Below are 19032 nucleotides of genomic sequence, written 5' to 3'. Positions count from 1 at the left end.
TTAAAGGAAAGATCGCTCTTTTTGATTGAATGTCAGACTGAGCACGGATACAGATGGACATGATATTATTTAATAAACTCTGCTCAGTTTTTTCATTAGCGGTACTTCGTCTCTATATCCCCCTGATCCGCATGTCTAGCTCTTGGGCTGCTAGAAGAGTTAACATAACAAGCTGTTGATGTGGAGTGGATTAGGATATCAGACAAAACGCTAATATTTGGATATTTTCTGATGGAGAGAGGTCTAGTGGGACACTGGATATAACATTCCTGCCATTGTCAATTAGACAGGATGATTCAGCATTCAGTCGTCAGGATGGATGATCTAACAATTATTTCCCATATATTGTCATCTAGCCCTTATCAAAGTGGCTCAGATCCTTACGCTTGCCCATTTTTCCTGCTTCCAACACATGAAATCCAAGAACTGACAATACTTGCTGCCTAATATATCCCAACCCTTGACACCCCACCAAATACCGCAAAATAGGGAGAAATAACACCGCCTGAACCACTATTTTTCCACTGAGAAAGCTGATCTTCAGAAAGCTGACAGCATCTCTGCTTGGGTGTGGCAAGAGTTGATCACACACGTTCCGTCTCTCTCGCTCTCTCTCTCTCTCTCTCTTTCTCTCTCTCACACACACACACCCCTCCATCCATCCTTCTTTATCCAATAACATGTTAGAAACAGCACAAGCCATGATACTATTTCTGAAGTGACAAATTTGAATTACTAACGGAGGCTTGGACGCATCATTTGTTTTGAACCAGCAACGGCAGATTCTGATCCGTCATAAAAAAGTAGTTCCATGCACAAATGCATTTTTATGACCGTACTCAGTTTTTCAAAAAAATTATTTTATTTACTTGTACATTGAACTGTTGTATATAAGCAATATCACACTCACAATATTGCTATATGGCCCTACATCAGCACTGCTGTGATTACCTATGGCACTCTGCCTGCGGCCTAATCACAGCAGTGCTGATGTAGGGCCATATAGCAATATTGCTAGTGTGATATTGCTTATATATAGACCTATATATACTGTATGTATATATATATATATATATATAGTACTGCCCAATAGAATTAGGCACATAAGATGTTTCACAAAAGCATTTGTCTTAAGATGGTTATTTATATTTTCAGCTTTAGTGTGTCAATAGGAAAAATTTATTTTAGACTCCCAAACATTACTTTTGCAAATAGAAAAGATTAGAATAGAAGAACAGGGAGACCTGAAACAGATGTCATGGTCCCCACAAAGCCCCAAGTCAGTCTGGGATTACATAAAGAGAGAGAAGCAATTGATAAAGCCGAAATAGACAGAAGAACTGTGGCAAATTCTCCAAGAAGCTTGGAACATCCTATCAGCCAACAACCAAGACAAACTGTGTCCAGGTGTATCTAGGAGAATTGGGGCTGTTTTAAAGTTAAAGGGATAAATGAAAACTAATATATATATATATAAAGAGAGAGAGAGTTCTATTATATTAATCATAAATGTGAAGGATAACCCAACGCTTACTCTTTATATTCTTGTAATAGTTTTGATGGCTTCTAAAACACTAAATCTTTTTTTGTTTTTAATATAATAACTATTTTTTTAAAACTTTTTAAGCCAAATCACTTTTAGGTCAGACTTGGGTCAGAAAATACCTTAAAAAAATATTCCGGGTTCGATACAAGTTAAGCTCAATAGACAGCATTTGTGGCATTATGTTGATTACCAAAAAACATAATTTCGACTCGTCCCTCCTTTTCTTTAAAAAAAAGCACAAATAGAGGCTACAGTGAGGCACTTACAATGGAAGTGAATGGGGCCCATTTTTGGAGGGTTTAATGGCAGAAATGTAAAGCTTATAATTTTATAAAAGCATTACATACATTTTTCTGTTAAAACTTGTGTATTATTTAAGCTGTACATTTGTTTATATCATCATTTGTACAGATGTTTTACATCGTCATGACAACGAAGTTGTGAAATTGGATATAACTTTACACAGAAAAGGCTAGTATGTGATTTTATCACACTAAAATCATGTTAACAAGCATAATGTTCATGTATTGTGGCAGATTTCTAAACAGTTAGTATTTTAATATTTACAGATTGGCCACATTTACTTCCACTGTAAGCGTCTCACTGTAAACAGATTTCTGCTTTTTTTATATATATATAAAATATAAAAACTTTTTTTTGTGGTAATCAACATTATACGAAAAATGCTGTTGATTGAGCTGTACTTATATTAAACACGCAATAATCCTTTAATTAATGATGGGTGGTGTTGCTGCAGTTACCTTGAGGCTGGCATTGGAGCGTTGATGAGTGAGATTATTAAATCTCCATCCTTCAATCCCAGGAATCTCTGCTCTGCCCTGGACATCAGACGTCAATGAACTGCCTCCACCAGACATGGGGAAGATTCCCAGAGACAGGGGACGCTCTTTCCTGTTTAATGAAACACGCGACAAAAAACAGTCAATCAAATAAGCTCCCCTCTTTTTTCATCAATTTCTCCTCTTCTAATTTCATCTTAACTTCAATCAAATAAAATAGCAAACAATGTGCTTTTCAATAGCCAATTCTCAATCAGGCCAAAATATATTCTAATGCAGCCAAAGGCCCAATGAAGTCTGAAGTCAAATGAAAAAGAATGTGGAATAGGACTTACCGAATAATACCGAATAATACTTACCGAATTCTGCCCATGGTTCCTGTGTGAGAGGTCTCTCCTCCTGTCTGCTGCAGCATGATGTGTTCCACATGTTCCATGTAGTTTTGGATCATCTATGGGTTAAATTAGGAAGGTAAATTAATTTATATTAAAGTGTATGACATGCAGCTGTTTGTAAACACAATAAATATTGGATTCGAAAAGTGAATTTGCTCTGTCTGACCTCTGTGTGACGCAGGTGAAGGGAATTATATTCTCTCTTGAGTTCCGCCTCTCGCTCCTCTAAACGACTTACTGAGAAAGAAAGAAAGAAAGGTTGCTGTTAAAGTAAGGTACAATGAAAGTGAATGGAGCCACTCCATAAATGTACATAAACATAATTTTAACATGATTTGGCGGCAGGTCATCTCCGATACGTCGTAGCTTGGTCCTCGGCCACTCTTCCACCCTCTAATGGACGACAGCTGCACCTCCCCAGATGGACCGGAGGCATTCCTCTGGCCCCTGGTGGACGGAATGCACCGCCGCGTTTTTGGTGGATGGTAGGGGTCTCCCCCACCCCTGGCAGCGGTAACCGCTCCAGGCGGTTGATTGGGAGCCCCTCCTCCCCTCGCGGTCGGTGGCCGTTCCTTCGCTTCCAGGTGGCCGGGCTCCTCCGTCCTCCGGCGGATGGACCACGGCTGCTCCTTTGGGGTGGATGGTAGCGCCGAGAACTCTACTACAACGCATCCCTCCTCCTTCCAGGGTTTCGGCACCAGCGTAACAAGGTAAAGGGGAAAGGAGGAGGCGAAAACCGGCTTGATGATATAAATAATAGTTTAATATAGAACTGAACCAAAAGACAAACACACTCACGGGTGTCGGACAGCTGCCCATAAATATCTCTCTCTGTCAAACTGCCATCTCCAGTCGAACATATCCCTCTCAGGCTAATCAGACCAATTAGGGGCCTGGTGTGCGGAATCACGACCCGGACCCGCCCTCCGCCCTCCCATAAGGCCTTACCAGCGTTACGTTGTTATGACAACAAAGTTGTAATCTTGGATCTAACGTTACAATAATAAGGTTAGTAAGCGATTTTATCACACTAAAATCACGATAACATGTCTAATGTTTATGTCTTGTGGTTATACTATTGAAACCATGCATTTTAATGATTATGATCTGGCCCCATTCACTTCCATTGTAAATGCCTTGCGGTAAATCGTAATATGTGCTTTTTTATTAAATAAAAAGGGACGTGTTGCAATCATTTTTGTGGCAATCAACATTATGCCACAAATGCTGTCAACTGAGCTTAACCTGTTTTGAACCCAGAGCATTTCTTTAAGCAGAACGTTAGTATGTGGCATTTTGTAAACACAATATGGTCACATGTCTCACGCACAGCATGAATTGTAGAAGCTCTGATGAAGGGCTTAGAACAAAAGGAGGACAGAAAAATGAAGCTAATTATCCCAGTCATCATTGTAGCACAGGTTAGAATGTCCCAAATGACCAATGAAGATCTGCTGCTCATTGGAAACTGCACTTTTATAGATTGCTGGGACAGCGTGCCACTTTAAATGAGCTTGAAACCAGATTTCCATTTTAAGTTAATAGTTTGACTGGGCAAAACTGATGCTCAGATTGCGTGATGTCTGTCGAAGAAATGATTGCAGTATTGTTAAGTCCACAGAGGATATTAAACAAGCTCAATTAAGTAGGTGACACAAAGACATAATCCACTTTTTAGCTGTCTGGTTTAAATCTAAGCTTGCTGAAGAACTGCTCAATGCATCTAAATGACTGTCTGTTTATGTATTTTCACATTCTAGTAAAACTAATACCGATTATAAATCTCAGAGACTTGTATGCTGACATTAAACTATTAATTAATGCAAGAATGTATTTATTAGTGCTAGATTACAGTCCTGACATCCATAATTAGTGTGTATTGTTGCTTGACTAATGTCATTATCACCCACGGGCATCTTGTCGAGTGCAGGGTGATTCTAGCAGGCATTCAGTCTGAACAGACCGTTTATGTCCCTGAATTAGTTGAACTACTGATGTTTTTAAATGACAGAATAGGAGTGAGGCTATGCAGGGACATAGAAAACACTACATTTGAAAAGATTTAATGAAAGAATGGCACATTACTGCAAACTCTAGTGAAAAACAGACCAGAATAAACTGTTAATCCAGTTACTACTAGAACTGAAACTATTTGCTCTGATTCAATGTACTCAATTATGTAATGCATATTGAAATCTATATTTGGGTCACAGTTTTTTCTGATTTTATTATTTTGGTATGATTCATAATATCGATTTAAAAATATGCGAAAGACAAACAGAATTGGCGAGGCAATTTACCGTAGTTAAATATTGACAAAATCACCAGGTTTAATATTTGCATCCGCATCAGTAGATTGGGGATGTACATTTGGTGAATTTTTCTAAATAAAAATAGGTCATGAATTGTATTTTGGCAAATAAATAAATAAATGAACATGTGTGTTTTTATTATTATTATTATTATTATTATTATTCTTTTATTATTATATTATTATTTAGCTAAATTCTTTAATTAATTAATTTAATTCACACCCCTAGAGACTACATTCAGATAATTCGCAGCATTAGATAATGGAGTGAGACCATTGTTATCTATATATATCTCCTTAACACTTAATCACTGTTTGGGTCAATTTTACTTCCTTAATCTGAGCGGGACAAGGCTTGGTGACTTTTCCTAAACTTGCCATCTGAATGGAAGGTACTGTTTGGATCAAATTTGACCCGCCATAGGAAATGAACGGATGAGACTATAACACGGAGCGATTTTTCTTTTGGCCAAATATAAATCAATAAATCAGACACAATGCAGAACAAACACACATAAATGAAGGAGGTGAGACATTTAAATTACATGTACATTTACATTAATGCATTTGGCAGACACTTTCATCCAAAGTGACTTACAGAGCCCTTATTACAGGGACAATCCCCCCGGAGCAACCTGGATTTAAGTGACTTGCTCAAGGACACAATGGTGGTGGCTGTGGGGCTCGAACTAGCAACCTTCTGATTACCAGTTTACCAGTTATGTGCTTTAGACCACTACACCACCACCACTCCAAGACCATAAAAAGACCATAAAACATACACAATGCCAAACACACACACAAAGAAATAAATGATTTGGCAATAAATGACAAACCATTTGATGTTTTGGGTCATATTTGACCCGAACAGATGCAACTGGATTCTCTATTGATAATTGTACAAAGGTTAATATCATAGTTCTGATCCAGGATCATTCCCAACAATATTTCTGTTGATCCAAGTCATCATGCTTCAGTAAAGATGCTTCCCTTGAGCTCTAAATGACACTTATCCCCACTAATCAACCCTATTTATTTGATCTCTATATGTGAATGGTAAATGGTCTGCACTTATATAGCGGTTTTTTTAACCTTAGCGGTTACCAAAGCGCTATACACTGTGTCCCAATCACCTATTCACACACATTCACACACACACACTCATACACCAATGGTGGCAGAGCTGCCATGCAAGGCGCTAGCCTGCCATTTGGAGCAACATGGGGTTCAGTGTCTTGCCCAAGGACACTTCGGCATGTGGAGTCGTTTGGGGCACGTGGAGTCGCCAACCCTGTGTTTAGTAGCCGACTCGCTCTACCAACTGAGACACAGCCGCCCCATAATGAATTAACTCTAAATGTGATTGACTTCATGCCAACCCTTGGGCCAAAAAACAGGGCCAGCACCAACCAGTCGTGGGCACATTTTAAGGGACAGTAACAGCCTACAGTCTATCCTCACTGAAGGACTTGGAACTTTATGGCTATTATGAATCTAAACAGGAATGGGAATTATATTATCAGAGTAAGAGCGAGAAGTATTCCAGACACTATTTACTGGTTTGTTTTTGGTTAACTCTGATATTCTCATAATTTCACAGTTTTAAACTTTAAAAGTTGGACTATGATCTTAGTTAATCTAGTTAACACTGCACGCAGCAAATGGCCCTGCAAATCATTGACTGTTTATTAGTGTAAGATATCACCTGCTTATCTACTTCTAGTGACTCACAATCCAAATGAAATCAAAGAGTTATATGTTGAAGGAGGCAAACGAAATGTCACATTTTTCCAACAAATGGGCTGCTGTACATTATCAATACTCCACTAATGGGGTCAGTGGAATGAGTTGAGGAAAACAGTACTCCATTATGGTATATGTGTAGCACATTGTAAACCAATATGTCACATGAACTGATACAGTATAAAAACTATGGATTTTATCCATTTCACACTAAAACAGTGACTGCTGAGGTAAACACATGAAAGGAGATTTGTTTCGGTAAAATGCGACTAAAATGAAGTCGTACAACAGTCTATAATGGAGTGAATATTCAATGTGTGAAGGTTTTAAGACTGGTCAGAACAGAAGGATTAAAAGGGTTAGTTCACAAATGTAGATATTAGGTACCGATAGCCTCAGTCACCATTCACATTCATTGCATCTTTTTTTAATACAATGAAAGTAAATTGTGACTGAAACTGACAATTTTGGCTAACATTTCCTTTTGTTCTCCACTGAAGAAAGAAAATAATACGGGTTTGGATCAGCATGAGGGTACGTAAATGATTACATCCTTTTCATTTTTGTGTAAACTGTCTAATCTAGTGAGAAAAAGGGAGAAGACGACTGTGGGGGTGAATGTGGAATAAAATTCTTACTCTGGTCAGCATAGTTCTTGATCTTCAGCTCCAGTTGACGGGAATGTGACCCCAAACTCTCCAGATGATTCTGCAAATCTTTCTTCTCCTGTTCCTGAGAATCTTCCAATTCAATGAACCTCTGCTCATAAAAAACACACAAAGTAGCGTAATAAAAAACATTGTCCTCAGAATTGCAAATACAGTCAATCAGTTTAAACGCAAACTCTCAGAAAAGCAAGATTCTGGCACTTTCTGACTTTCATCAGGTATCCAGGACAGGATTAATGTGAAGCTGAAGCTGTATGTATCTTTCCAGATGTCCTTATGCCTTTCCTTAGACTGAGAAAATCATTTAAAGGAATAGTTTGGCGGAAAATGAGAATTCTCTCATCATTTACTCATCCTCATACCATCCCAGATGTGTATGACTTTATTTCTTCTGCAGACCACAAACAAAGATTTTTAGAAGAATATCTCAGCAAGGTAGGTCCATACAATGCAAGTGAATGTTGACCACAACTCTGAAGCTCCAAAAGCACATAAAGGCAGCACAAAAGATCATGATTTCAAGCTTGATTACACTTCATAGTTCTTGACCCATATGCAGAGCACAAGATAGCACTAGGAAGTGTAATAGAGCTTGAAACCATGATGGCCAAGAAGACTGCTGATGTCAAGTGTTATAGTGAATAACTAGTTACATTTTGGTTTGTTCTCACCAAAAACTGGATCACTTCAGAAGAAAGTAGTCGTATAGATTACTTTTATGCTCCCTTTATGGGATTTTTGGAGCTTCAAAATATTGGTCACCATTCACTTGCATTGTATGGACCTTCAGAGCTGAGATATTCTTCTTAAAATATTTGTTTGTGTCCTGGAGAATGTGAAATATGGATAGTGGTCAACCGATACGAGTTTATCAGTTGCCTATGCCAATATCTAAATAGCAGTGTGGACAATGACTGATACAATGGCGACATACACATAAACAATATGAAGAAATACATCGAATTTGGAGCGCTATTTGCAGGAAGGACTTTGTTCTGTAGTTGTAAAGAGTCCCAGTAGGTGCACTTTGGTTGGGTTTAATTTGGTTGGTATGTGTTGAAATATGATAGTGCACTTCCTCTTGTACAAGCAATAAAAAGCAGTTTATTTTAGTTTAGTTTGTCACGTATGGAAGTTGAAAAAGTAAAAATTAATAAACTGTGGTTTTAGTTGGACAGTTTTTCATTTTTTTTTAAAGTAGGGATATCTATCGACTAACTACTGACCAAATTAAACCCATCGGCATATCAGTAATAAGCAGGAACACCCCAATATGAAAAATCAATGGTTTATTTATAATTAATTAGTAAAACATGTTGTAAAAACCGAAATAATAAAAGCCACATTATGTGGAAAGGTTGGCACTCCTAAGAACATGTAATATTTATTTTTATTCTGTCTCATTCTCAAGTTAATGCGGGATAAATGGACGTGACATGTTAAAACAGCATAAATGGATGCGACAGTTGTGAAAGCGGCACTTACTTATAAGCTACGTGATGAGGGAAACCATTCAAAACACTTTGAAATCAGCAGACTTTGACTTCTGACATATCGGAATGATATCCCTTAATTGATTGATTGAATTTACATTTATGCATTTGGCAGACACTTTTATCCAAAGCGACTTACAGAGCCCTTATTACAGGGACAATCCCCCCGGAGCAACCTGGAGTTAAGTGCCTTGCTCAAGGACACAATGGTGGTGGCCGTGGGAATTGAACCAGTGACCTTCTGATTACCAGATTACCAGTTATGTGCTTTAGCCCACTACGCCACCACCACTCCGCCAAATTAAGATTGAAATTGCAATATGACCATGTGACATTACTAAACCTTAAATGATTGCATCTTAAACTGCAAAACAGAAGGGAAAATACATTTTGGAAGTACAAAAGAAACTTTTTTTCATATCATTCATCGTGTTATCATTTATGGTACATTTTTGTATCTTTTTTATCTTGTATATATCTTTCTTTAAAATTTTGGCCTGTCATTTGCGCAACAGATTCAATGTTCAATGGGAATTATTTATTGTTTGAACAGTGAAAAAAAGCTTTTGTACATTTCTGTAAATTTTTTAAGCATTCCTAAATATAACAGCAATATGATGACAAAATATCATTATCGGACAATAGTTTTTTTGTTAAAATCTGTATCGTATCTGCCAAAATATTCATATCAGTGCATCCCTATTAACATATATAGATATACACTCACCTAAAGGATTATTAGGAACACCTGTTCAATTTCTCATTAATGCAATTATCTAATCAACCAATCACATGGCAGTTGCTTCAATGCATTTAGGGGTGTGGTCCTGGTCAAGACAATCTCCTGAACTCCAAACTGAATGTCAGAATGGGAAAGAAAGGTGATTTAAGCAATTTTGAGCGTGGCATGGTTGTTTGTGCCAGACGGGCCGGTCTGAGTATTTCACAATCTGCTCAGTTACTGGGATTTTCACGCACAACCATTTCTAGGGTTTACAAAGAATGGTGTGAAAAGGGAAAAACATCCAGTATCGCGGCAGTCCTGTGGGCTGAAAATGCCTTGTTGATGCTAGAGGTCAGAGGAGAATGGGCCGACTGATTCAAGCTGATAGAAGAGCAACTTTGCCTGAAATAACCACTCGTTACAACCGAGGTATGCAGCAAAGCATTTGTGAAGCCACAACACGAACAACCTTGAGGCGGATGGGCTACAACAGCAGAAGACCCCACCGGGTACCACTCATCTCCACTACAAATAGGAAAAAGAGGCTACAATTTGCAAGAGCTCACCAAAATGGGACAGTTGAAGACTGGAAAAATGTTGCCTGGTCTGACGAGTCTCGATTTCTGTTGAGACATTCAGATGGTAGAGTCAGAATTTGGCGTAAACAGAATGAGAACATGGATCCATCCTGCCTTGTTACCACTGTGCAGGCTGGTGGTGGTGGTGTAATGGTGTGGGGGATGTTTTCTTGGCACACTTTAGGCCCCTTAGTGCCAATTGGGCATCGTTTAAATGCCACGGCCTACCTGAGCATTGTTTCTGACCATGTCCATCCCTTTATGGCCACCATGTACCCGTCCTCTGATGGCTACTTCCAGCAGGATAATGCACCATGTCACAAAGCTCGAATCATTTCAAATTGGTTTCTTGAACATGACAATGAGTTCACTGTACTAAAATGGCCCCCACAGTCACCAGATCTCAACCCAATAGAGCATCTTTGGGATGTGGTGGAACGAGAGCTTCGTGCCCTGGATGTGCATCCCACAAATCTCCATCAACTGCAAGATGCTATCCTATCAATATGGGCCAACATTTCTAAAGAATGCTTTCAGCACCTTGTTGAATCAATGCCACGTAGAATTAAGGCAGTTCTGAAGGCGAAAGGGGGTCAAACACAGTATTAGTATGGTGTTCCTACTAATCCATTAGGTGAGTGTATAATGAGTACTCTTGCCCTAACACAAGCAGACAGACACAGACTGAATCAAGCCAGAATCTTTCAACCCTATTACAGCAAAGGACCCCGTGACCTGGAAGTAATATCATCCTGACGTAGTCTCCCTAATTGGAAAATTTCCCGTACACACTCTTTGTGGATCTCATGGCTTCTGTGTGGAATGCAGGGGTCTCATACAGCGCCAGGAGCTGATTAAGTGCCACTTTAGTTTCTCATCATACTGACTGATGCCTCCAAGCGCAGACATAAGGGCATAAGCATCAACAAACATAAGGTTCTTGTCACATTCAATACACTTTCATTTTCAATGCAATACAAACACATTGTTCAGAGTTGTCAACTTGTCAAGTTAAGGCAGTTTACATAGGACATGGATTCAGTGCTTAAAGACAGCAGCATATAGAGTGCAACTGTGCTCACTTTTTGATCCATCTTGTTTCCAGAAGTATTTTCCCCATAGGGATTTTAGAAAATTAGTTATCAAAGTTAGTTAAAAAAATAAATAAATACATTTAGACAAAAGTACAAGACTGTGTACTTAACATCTTAAATTATGTTATCGATATAAAAATAATGAAAATATACAAAACTATTGATTAAAAGTTGTTGATTCTAAGTATAGAATCAACATTATTTTATTGCTAAATATTTTGATATATGCATATACATTAGCATTTTGAGAGTGTAGGGAGAGCGACTCGATTGCATCATTCACAGTGGGAGTGGGCGGTCGCTGCAGAGCTCTTTTGGTGCACAGTGTTTGCTGTGATTCTCTCATTGGTGGATCTTTCTCTGCAGGGTTCATAGGGAGTGTTGTTATTCAACACAAATTCCATAATTAATGTGATTTTTTTGTCACATTAAATGTGACAAGTTGTAGAAACACATTGTGATGGTTAGGTGGAGCATTTATCATCAATTACCAACCTCAGAGCTGACTCTAGGTCTATCTTTCAAGGTTTATAAGTTACGATAAAAAATCTATTCCCTTTTGGAGAATTGGGATTTTTACTTCTGGAACCAGACCATTGCGCTCTATTGCTGTTAGTGTGGGTTCTGTATTTAAATTGGCAATAACATATCAGTCAGGCCGATTAATCTGTCAATATTGTAACATTATTGGCGTCAAAATCTACCACCAGCCTTGTTCATGTATAATAAACCATTTGTATTTCAAATGATTGTGAATTTTGAGCAAATATTGTATAAATCAAGTGTTTATGTCATATGTCAGTTGAAGAATTTATGCATTTCTATGCCCTGCCTTATTTTTTGGAACGGAGTACTTAGAAATCAAACAGAAACATAGAGGAGGCTGCAGGCAGTCATAGTCACACCATGTCCTAACCTGACGGCAAACGACACGTGATAAAATATATATTTTCTATGTTAATCAGAGTTTTTGTCCTAACCAGTAGCGACAAGCGACGGTACATTCTATCAATCCCTTGTTTTACATTTTTGGCATCACACAGGTAACTCAATCCACTGTGAACTGGCACCAGTCCAAAGATTTAAAAATAAGGCTGGGCATAGAAATGCATCAATTCTTCAACTACAAACTCTTCAGACATGTTTACATGCAGTTGTGTTGTGTTCTGTTGTCGCTATCACTGTGGAGGACCTGTTTTTAGATAAACAAAACGAGTTTTCGCTTGAACTACTCAATGTCGCGAGGGAGCTGCATGAACTGTTACTCTCGTGCCCTATCATGAACATGCACAGGAGATCAATGGTCAGTGAATATTTTCACTAAATAATACATTAGATTTCGGCTTGTTTCTCACCAGACTTTATCGTAAGCTTTCATAACAATCATGAGTCTCATGGAATAATTGATTAGTCTTCTGAATTATACATTAGTATTACCTTTGTGTTAATCAACATTATGCCACAAATGCTGTCTATTGACCTTTACTTGTTTTGAAACCATAAAATTCATTTAATATTGAAAATATAATAATTACATTGAAATTGTGAATTTTACTTTAAATAAAGTAGAATTTGTGGCTCTACTAAAAATAAATGTGTTTAAACTTGATGACCACTTTCACAAATAGGCTTTTCTCTAGTATATCAGTGAACTGTAAGGTTAGTAAAAGATCAATTCCCATTATTTAATATTGACAGACCGTATGTCACAGTTTTGGTGTAAGTGAAACCTGTGATAATAAGATCCATCTCAGATCAGTGCACATGGAATAATACAGCTCATGGCTCATTTGTGCTTTTGGCTGAAGAATGTGCCAGGCATATTGCACATAATCCCAGTTAACTCTCAGTGAACACATAGTCATTGAGGAGCCTTAATCTGCCCAAAGTCAGCCTTAAACACATTGAGAGAGCTGTACAATGCAGTATAATCTCATTTCCAAAACAGATTAGAGCCACATCAAAGCATTTGCTCATGCACAACTACTAAATGTTCATATACTGTATCAATGGTCAGTGTTGATGTAAAATGGGGTCTTACTCGTGCAAAATAACATGTAAAGCACCTCAAGTTAGTGAAGTTAGTTAAGGAAAGCATCTTTGTATGCATAACACTACTGAAAAGGGCAGAAACTAATTGCAGATCAAATGCATTAATGCAAAGTAAATAAATGCATACCTGCACAAAATAAGACTGCACTGACTTTTGTGGGTGTTTGCATATGTAGACTGTTGCAGCTCTGCCTGTGCCTGTCAAAATCCAGCCATATGATTCTGATACAAGCATCTGTCTCTATATTGTGCATTGTTTGTTTGTTTAAATTCATTAATTAGTTTTACTTTTAAGCATGCAAACAACGTGAAGCAATCTGTATTAATGCATGCTTGATTATATGCATGCACCTAAAGTTATAAACATCAAAAGGGCATAGTAATAAATTGAGGGGCTGAAATAAAACGCAAAACATGCAGTGTTGATGTTTCTTCCATTTATTTAGGTATTTATGAAATGCCTAATTTGAAAGACTGATTCATCATCAAAGGGCAGCACTGGCTAAACAAGGCATGACAAAGCCATTCATGCACGTGCAGGTTGATACGTGGCTCTGATTCTGCAACTAAACAATGATGCCAACCTCTTGTTCTCCTCCTGTAGATGCTGATGAGAGGTGCTGCTGTTATCAATGCACTATTCACAATTCTCCTGCACTCACCTCCTCTGCGTGTTTCCTCAGCGCTTTCTCGCGTTCATACTGAGTGATCAGCTGCTCGTTGTCCTCCTTGAGAAGCTCGAGCTCCACTTCGTGCTCCTGGTTCTCGGCGAACACAGTGTCCAGGTTCTCTAGTACCGCCACGACCAGCGGCATGAGCTCTTTTACCACGTCCTCGTCATATTTGCGGATGAGTCTCTCGAATTCACGGTAGATGGAGTTGGCCAGGCCCGAGACGCGCTCCGACATAATAGCTGACGTCCCCGGGTCGTCCTGGTACACAACTCCGTCATCCAACTCCATTTTCCTGCCCCTCGTAAACTGTCCTAGATCGAAACCTCCTCTATTTCGCCCCAACGCGTCTTGTGTTATCTCTGAAGAATTGATGTGAATATATTCCCGGTGTATTCTGTGCTCCCGATGATCCCAACCAAGTCCAGAGTCCCTCCCTGGAACTAGCCGATGTATTACGTGGAATATTTTCCCGCGGTCGCCCCACAACAACTGAGCTGTTGACCAGACAATCGCGTGGTGACGTCACGCGTTCTATGAGCTTTGATGGAACAATCAAGAGTTACAATATTATGTTGCAGGAAATTGCATCGGGGTCATTCGAACTCCTGGTCGCTAAGGAAAACGTGTATGGTAAGCCGTTTTAACATTTATTTCTTAAAACAAAATAGGAGCCTATCTAATGCTAGTAGTTCGTATTTTTTAAGTATATGTAAGTATTCTAATAGCGACTGTTTTTAAAACAAAATTACACTAGTAACTATTCATTGGATAGATTACTGTCAGAGGTGGGTAGTAACATGCTGCATTTATTCCGTTACATTTACTTGAGTAACTTCTTGTAAAAATGTACTTTTATGAGTGTCATTTAAAAGTGGGTACTTTTCACTCTAACTCAAGTACATTTCTAATGAAAAAAATGTACTTTTATTTTGTTATCATGGGTGACATTCCTGTCATTACATTACTGGTTTTAATGTAATACGTGTAAATAAATGTGTCATTTATTGAGAGACTTTTGAAAGAGACTTTTACGACAGCAGCGCTCTGTCAGTGGAGATGAGTCCACCACTGCAACAGCAGCAAGCACACCAAATAAACAATTTTGAAATAGTGACAGTAGGTGTTAATACAGCATGATCTTGTTTCATTTTATTCAGCATTATATATAATTGGGCCTGTGGGACATTGTTCACATTTTTCACCATAATAATTACTAGAAACTGGTTTTCAAACTTGTCTTCTAATTGACAGAATTGTCCAAATCTGACAAGCGTACTTGAAATGATAGTTCAACCATAAATGAATGTTCTGTCATAATTTCCTCCCCTCATGTTGTTCCAAACCTGTGTGACTGTATTTTGTGGAACCCAAAAAAGATATTAGACATAATGTTAGAGACGTACAGTCTCAGTCACCATTCCCTTTTATAATATGGAGGAAAAAACAAGCAGTTACAGAAAATGGATAACATTCTGACATCTCCTTAATTGTGTTGCATTGAAGAAAATCATATGGTTTGAGACAACATGAGGGTGTATGATAACAATTTTCATTAATAATAATGATTATTATTAGTAGTATTAGGATAATTATTATTATTCTGTCATACATGTTAAATATGTATAATGTAGTGGAATATTGGGGCATATTCATCCCCATAATCAACTACTCACTACTTGAGTATTCTTTTAATTGGATACTTTCTTCCTCTTACTCGAGTAGTTTTTACATTACAACTTTATTGAGTAAAGCTTTTGGGTACTCTATCCACCTCTGATTACCATGTACAGTGCCATTGTGACTAGTTCTTTAAAATTGGACCTGAATTATTAATTTAAAGGTGCACTCAGTAACTTTTGTCTTTGTCATCTTGGACTTACACTGACACCTAGTGGCTTGGATGCAGCATCATTTATAATCAATAGTTTTCAGTTTCAGATGCCATTGTAGAAATGTAGTATTCACAGTCCTATACTAAGTTTTAACTGAAAGTGAATATTTTACCCTTTTCCTCCTTGCAAAGGTGCCTGTTAGCCATGATGTTATGTGCTTAACAAATTAGCATCCAAATTATCCACATATTTGTAAGTAATCATAAAAATGTTTTACACTAACATATAATTAGTTGCTTTTTTTATTCCAGAACAGGGGTTTTCATACTTTTTTGACTCCATGGACCATCAATTAATGATGATTAACTTCATGTTGAGGAACTCCCATCCAAAAAAAATAATATAAATAAGTAAAGGCCCATATATTCTGGCTGAAAAAATAGTAAGTGGGATATTATAAAAACGATATGCTGTTTACTTAATTAAATTATTGGATTTTAAGGGCTCTATTTTCGTGACCACTCTAAGTGCAGTGCTACATGCACTGACTGTCTGATACGTCTTATTAAAGTCTTTCTTGCAAGTCAGCCCAATGGCGGCCATCTTTGGAATGCTCCCGGGAAGCTCAGAATCAGAATCAGCTTTATTGCCAAGTATGCTTACACATACAAGTTATTTGTCTTGGTGACAGGAGCTTCCAGTGCACAATAATACAAACAATACCAAAAAACAGCCTCAAGACATAGGTAATTAAAACACAAAACAAAAAAGAATAAAAAATAAATAATTATACATATACGTACATACACTCACCTTCATACATACCCACATACACACACGTAGTGCAAATCTATTATATTGTATACAATCTGTTATATAAAGAACAAAAATAGAGTATATTATGTACAGAGCAATGTAAGTAATGGCAGAAGTGGATATGTTGGATAATATAAATAGACTTAAACTGTGTAATGCACATAATTATTGCTCAATGGGGCAATTTAATGGTTCATTAGATGGTTTCCTCAAAACATCCCGGGAAGCTATGTCCAGTCATGAAATAGCTATCCTAGGCTATCCTTGCTGGGGCTTTCTCAGTCTTTCTCTGAAGAAAATACATTTGCAAGGTGTATTTAATACCATACCATACCATAACAGTTTAAAATAACTTCCCCTAACCTCATAAATGTAAAACACACTCAACTTACACATGCAACTCATAAAAGGCAACTCATATACAACCTATATAAAGCTTACACATACAACCTATATAAGGCTTGTAATACAAATAATCCATAATACTACTAAATTAAATAACACTACTAAATTACTATGAATACTAATAATTATTAATAATACTAATCATCATGAAAATTTCATCTGCAATGAGGAATTGTCAGATCAAACTAAAGTTAAGTATGGTGTGCCACAGGGATCACATTTAGGGCTTCTCCTTTTCTCCTTATTTATGCTTCCCCTGGGAGACATTATCAGGGACCGTGATATTAGTTTTCACTGTTATGCTGACGATATCCAACTTTATATTTCCTCAAAACCTGATGAGTTTCAACCACAATTCTTCAAGTTAAAGATTGGATGGCTAGAAATGTCCTTCTTCTCAATTCCGACAAAACCGAGGTATTCATCACTGGACCAAAATCCTAAAAATATAATTTGACTTGATGGAGGTACTGTCACGTCGTCTTTTACGGCAAAGAACTTGGGTTTTATATTTGATAGCAAGCTGTCCTTTAAAAAACACATTTCCAATGTTTGTAGAAGCATTCTTCCATCTCAGAAATAATGCTTAGTTACGACACATGCTCTCTGTTTCTAATGCCAAAAAACGAATTCATGCCTTCATGACCTCAAGACTAGATTATTGTAATGCATTCCTGGATGTCCTGCAGGTTCCATAAATAAACTTCAGCTAGTTCAAAATACAGCAGCTAGAGTGTCGACTAAAATCAAGAAATATGATCATATCAGTCTTCTGTCTATATACTTCTAACTACTTACAAAGCCTTGAATGGTCTAGCGCAGGGGAGACCAACCCTGCTCCTGGAGAGCTACCTTCCTGCAGAGTTTAGCTCCAACACACCTGTCTGTCATTTTCAAGTAATCCTAAAGACCTTGATAAGCTGGTTCAGGTGTGTTTGATTAGGGCTGGAGCTAAACTCTGCAGGAAGGTAGCTCTCCAGGAGCAGGGTTGGTCACACCTGGTCTAGCGCAACAGTATTATGTGAACTTCTATTATGCTATATTCCATCACATTCACTAAGATTGCCCAATTCTAGTCTGTTAATAATACCTAGAATATCAAAATCCTTAAAAGAGGTAGATCCTTTTCCTATTTGACTCCCTAAACTATGGAATAGTCTTCCTAAGATGGTTTGGGAATCAGACACACTCTCAGTTTAAGTCTAGACTAAAGACTCATCTTTTCAGCCTAACTATACACCTATAGGCATATATCTATCAACTCATAGTTAGGCAGCATTAGTTAGGTCTGCCAGAACTGGAAACATATCTCATATTCTATAATCCTGGTTTAAAGTGAATGGCATCTATGCTAATATTATTTTATGTTTCCCTGTCTTAACCTTGGGATACATATCCTGCCTGATGTCCAACTCTGGTCCTGCCAGATGCCAGACTCCCACTACTACATGTTGCTGATATATAATTGCAGCCTGTGCCAGCCAGATATCACTTCAGTGTACTATGATGGACTTCACAGAGGATGAACTGTTGCCTGCACCAACCGTCAGACATGGGATACTTCACTGGACACTGCCTGAAATTTAGACTTAAGATGGGCTCCTCCAGAAATGAATTGTCCACAAGCTTACAGTCGAACTGCAGTGCACCTTACTGACCTCTGCCTGCATCTCCTTGGTCAATGGATGGACTACACTCAATGGAATACTTAGATAATAAATTGTTGTGAACCAAACACACTTGTGCCTAGACTAAGTGCATGCTTTCAAGAAAATATGGAATTATGTTATTTTAGTTTATTACCTGCATTAAAGGAGCTCTCGTGATTGTGTATGTATACGCTTTTATAAAATGTTCCGATTGGACTGTTATTTTCCTTTTAAAAACACTTGTAACCAGCA

At 37.9% G+C, this 19032-nt stretch overlaps 1 protein-coding gene across 3 annotated transcripts in view; it reads right to left on the bottom strand.

Annotated features, from left to right (window-relative positions):
• The window catches only part of LOC127652770 (C-Jun-amino-terminal kinase-interacting protein 4-like), a 47362-nt gene extending 32818 nt beyond the window's left edge, over nucleotides 1–14544 (bottom strand). For all 3 annotated transcript variants that reach the window (XM_052139140.1, XM_052139142.1, XM_052139143.1), the window contains exons 1-5: nucleotides 14067–14544; nucleotides 7434–7554; nucleotides 2908–2978; nucleotides 2706–2797; nucleotides 2308–2458 (exon numbers count right to left, since the gene is read on the bottom strand). In XM_052139140.1, coding sequence (XP_051995100.1) covers nucleotides 2308–2458; nucleotides 2706–2797; nucleotides 2908–2978; nucleotides 7434–7554; nucleotides 14067–14366 — 735 coding nt within the window. In that variant the 5' untranslated portion in view covers nucleotides 14367–14544. The remainder of the gene's footprint in view (nucleotides 1–2307; nucleotides 2459–2705; nucleotides 2798–2907; nucleotides 2979–7433; nucleotides 7555–14066) is intronic.
• Between the last annotated feature and the right edge of the window lie 4488 nt (nucleotides 14545–19032).

Source organism: Xyrauchen texanus, chromosome 12 (genome assembly GCF_025860055.1).
Source record: "Xyrauchen texanus isolate HMW12.3.18 chromosome 12, RBS_HiC_50CHRs, whole genome shotgun sequence".
Classification (NCBI taxonomy): Eukaryota; Metazoa; Chordata; class Actinopteri; order Cypriniformes; family Catostomidae; genus Xyrauchen; species Xyrauchen texanus.
This window is presented reverse-complemented; position numbering and strand designations above follow the sequence as displayed.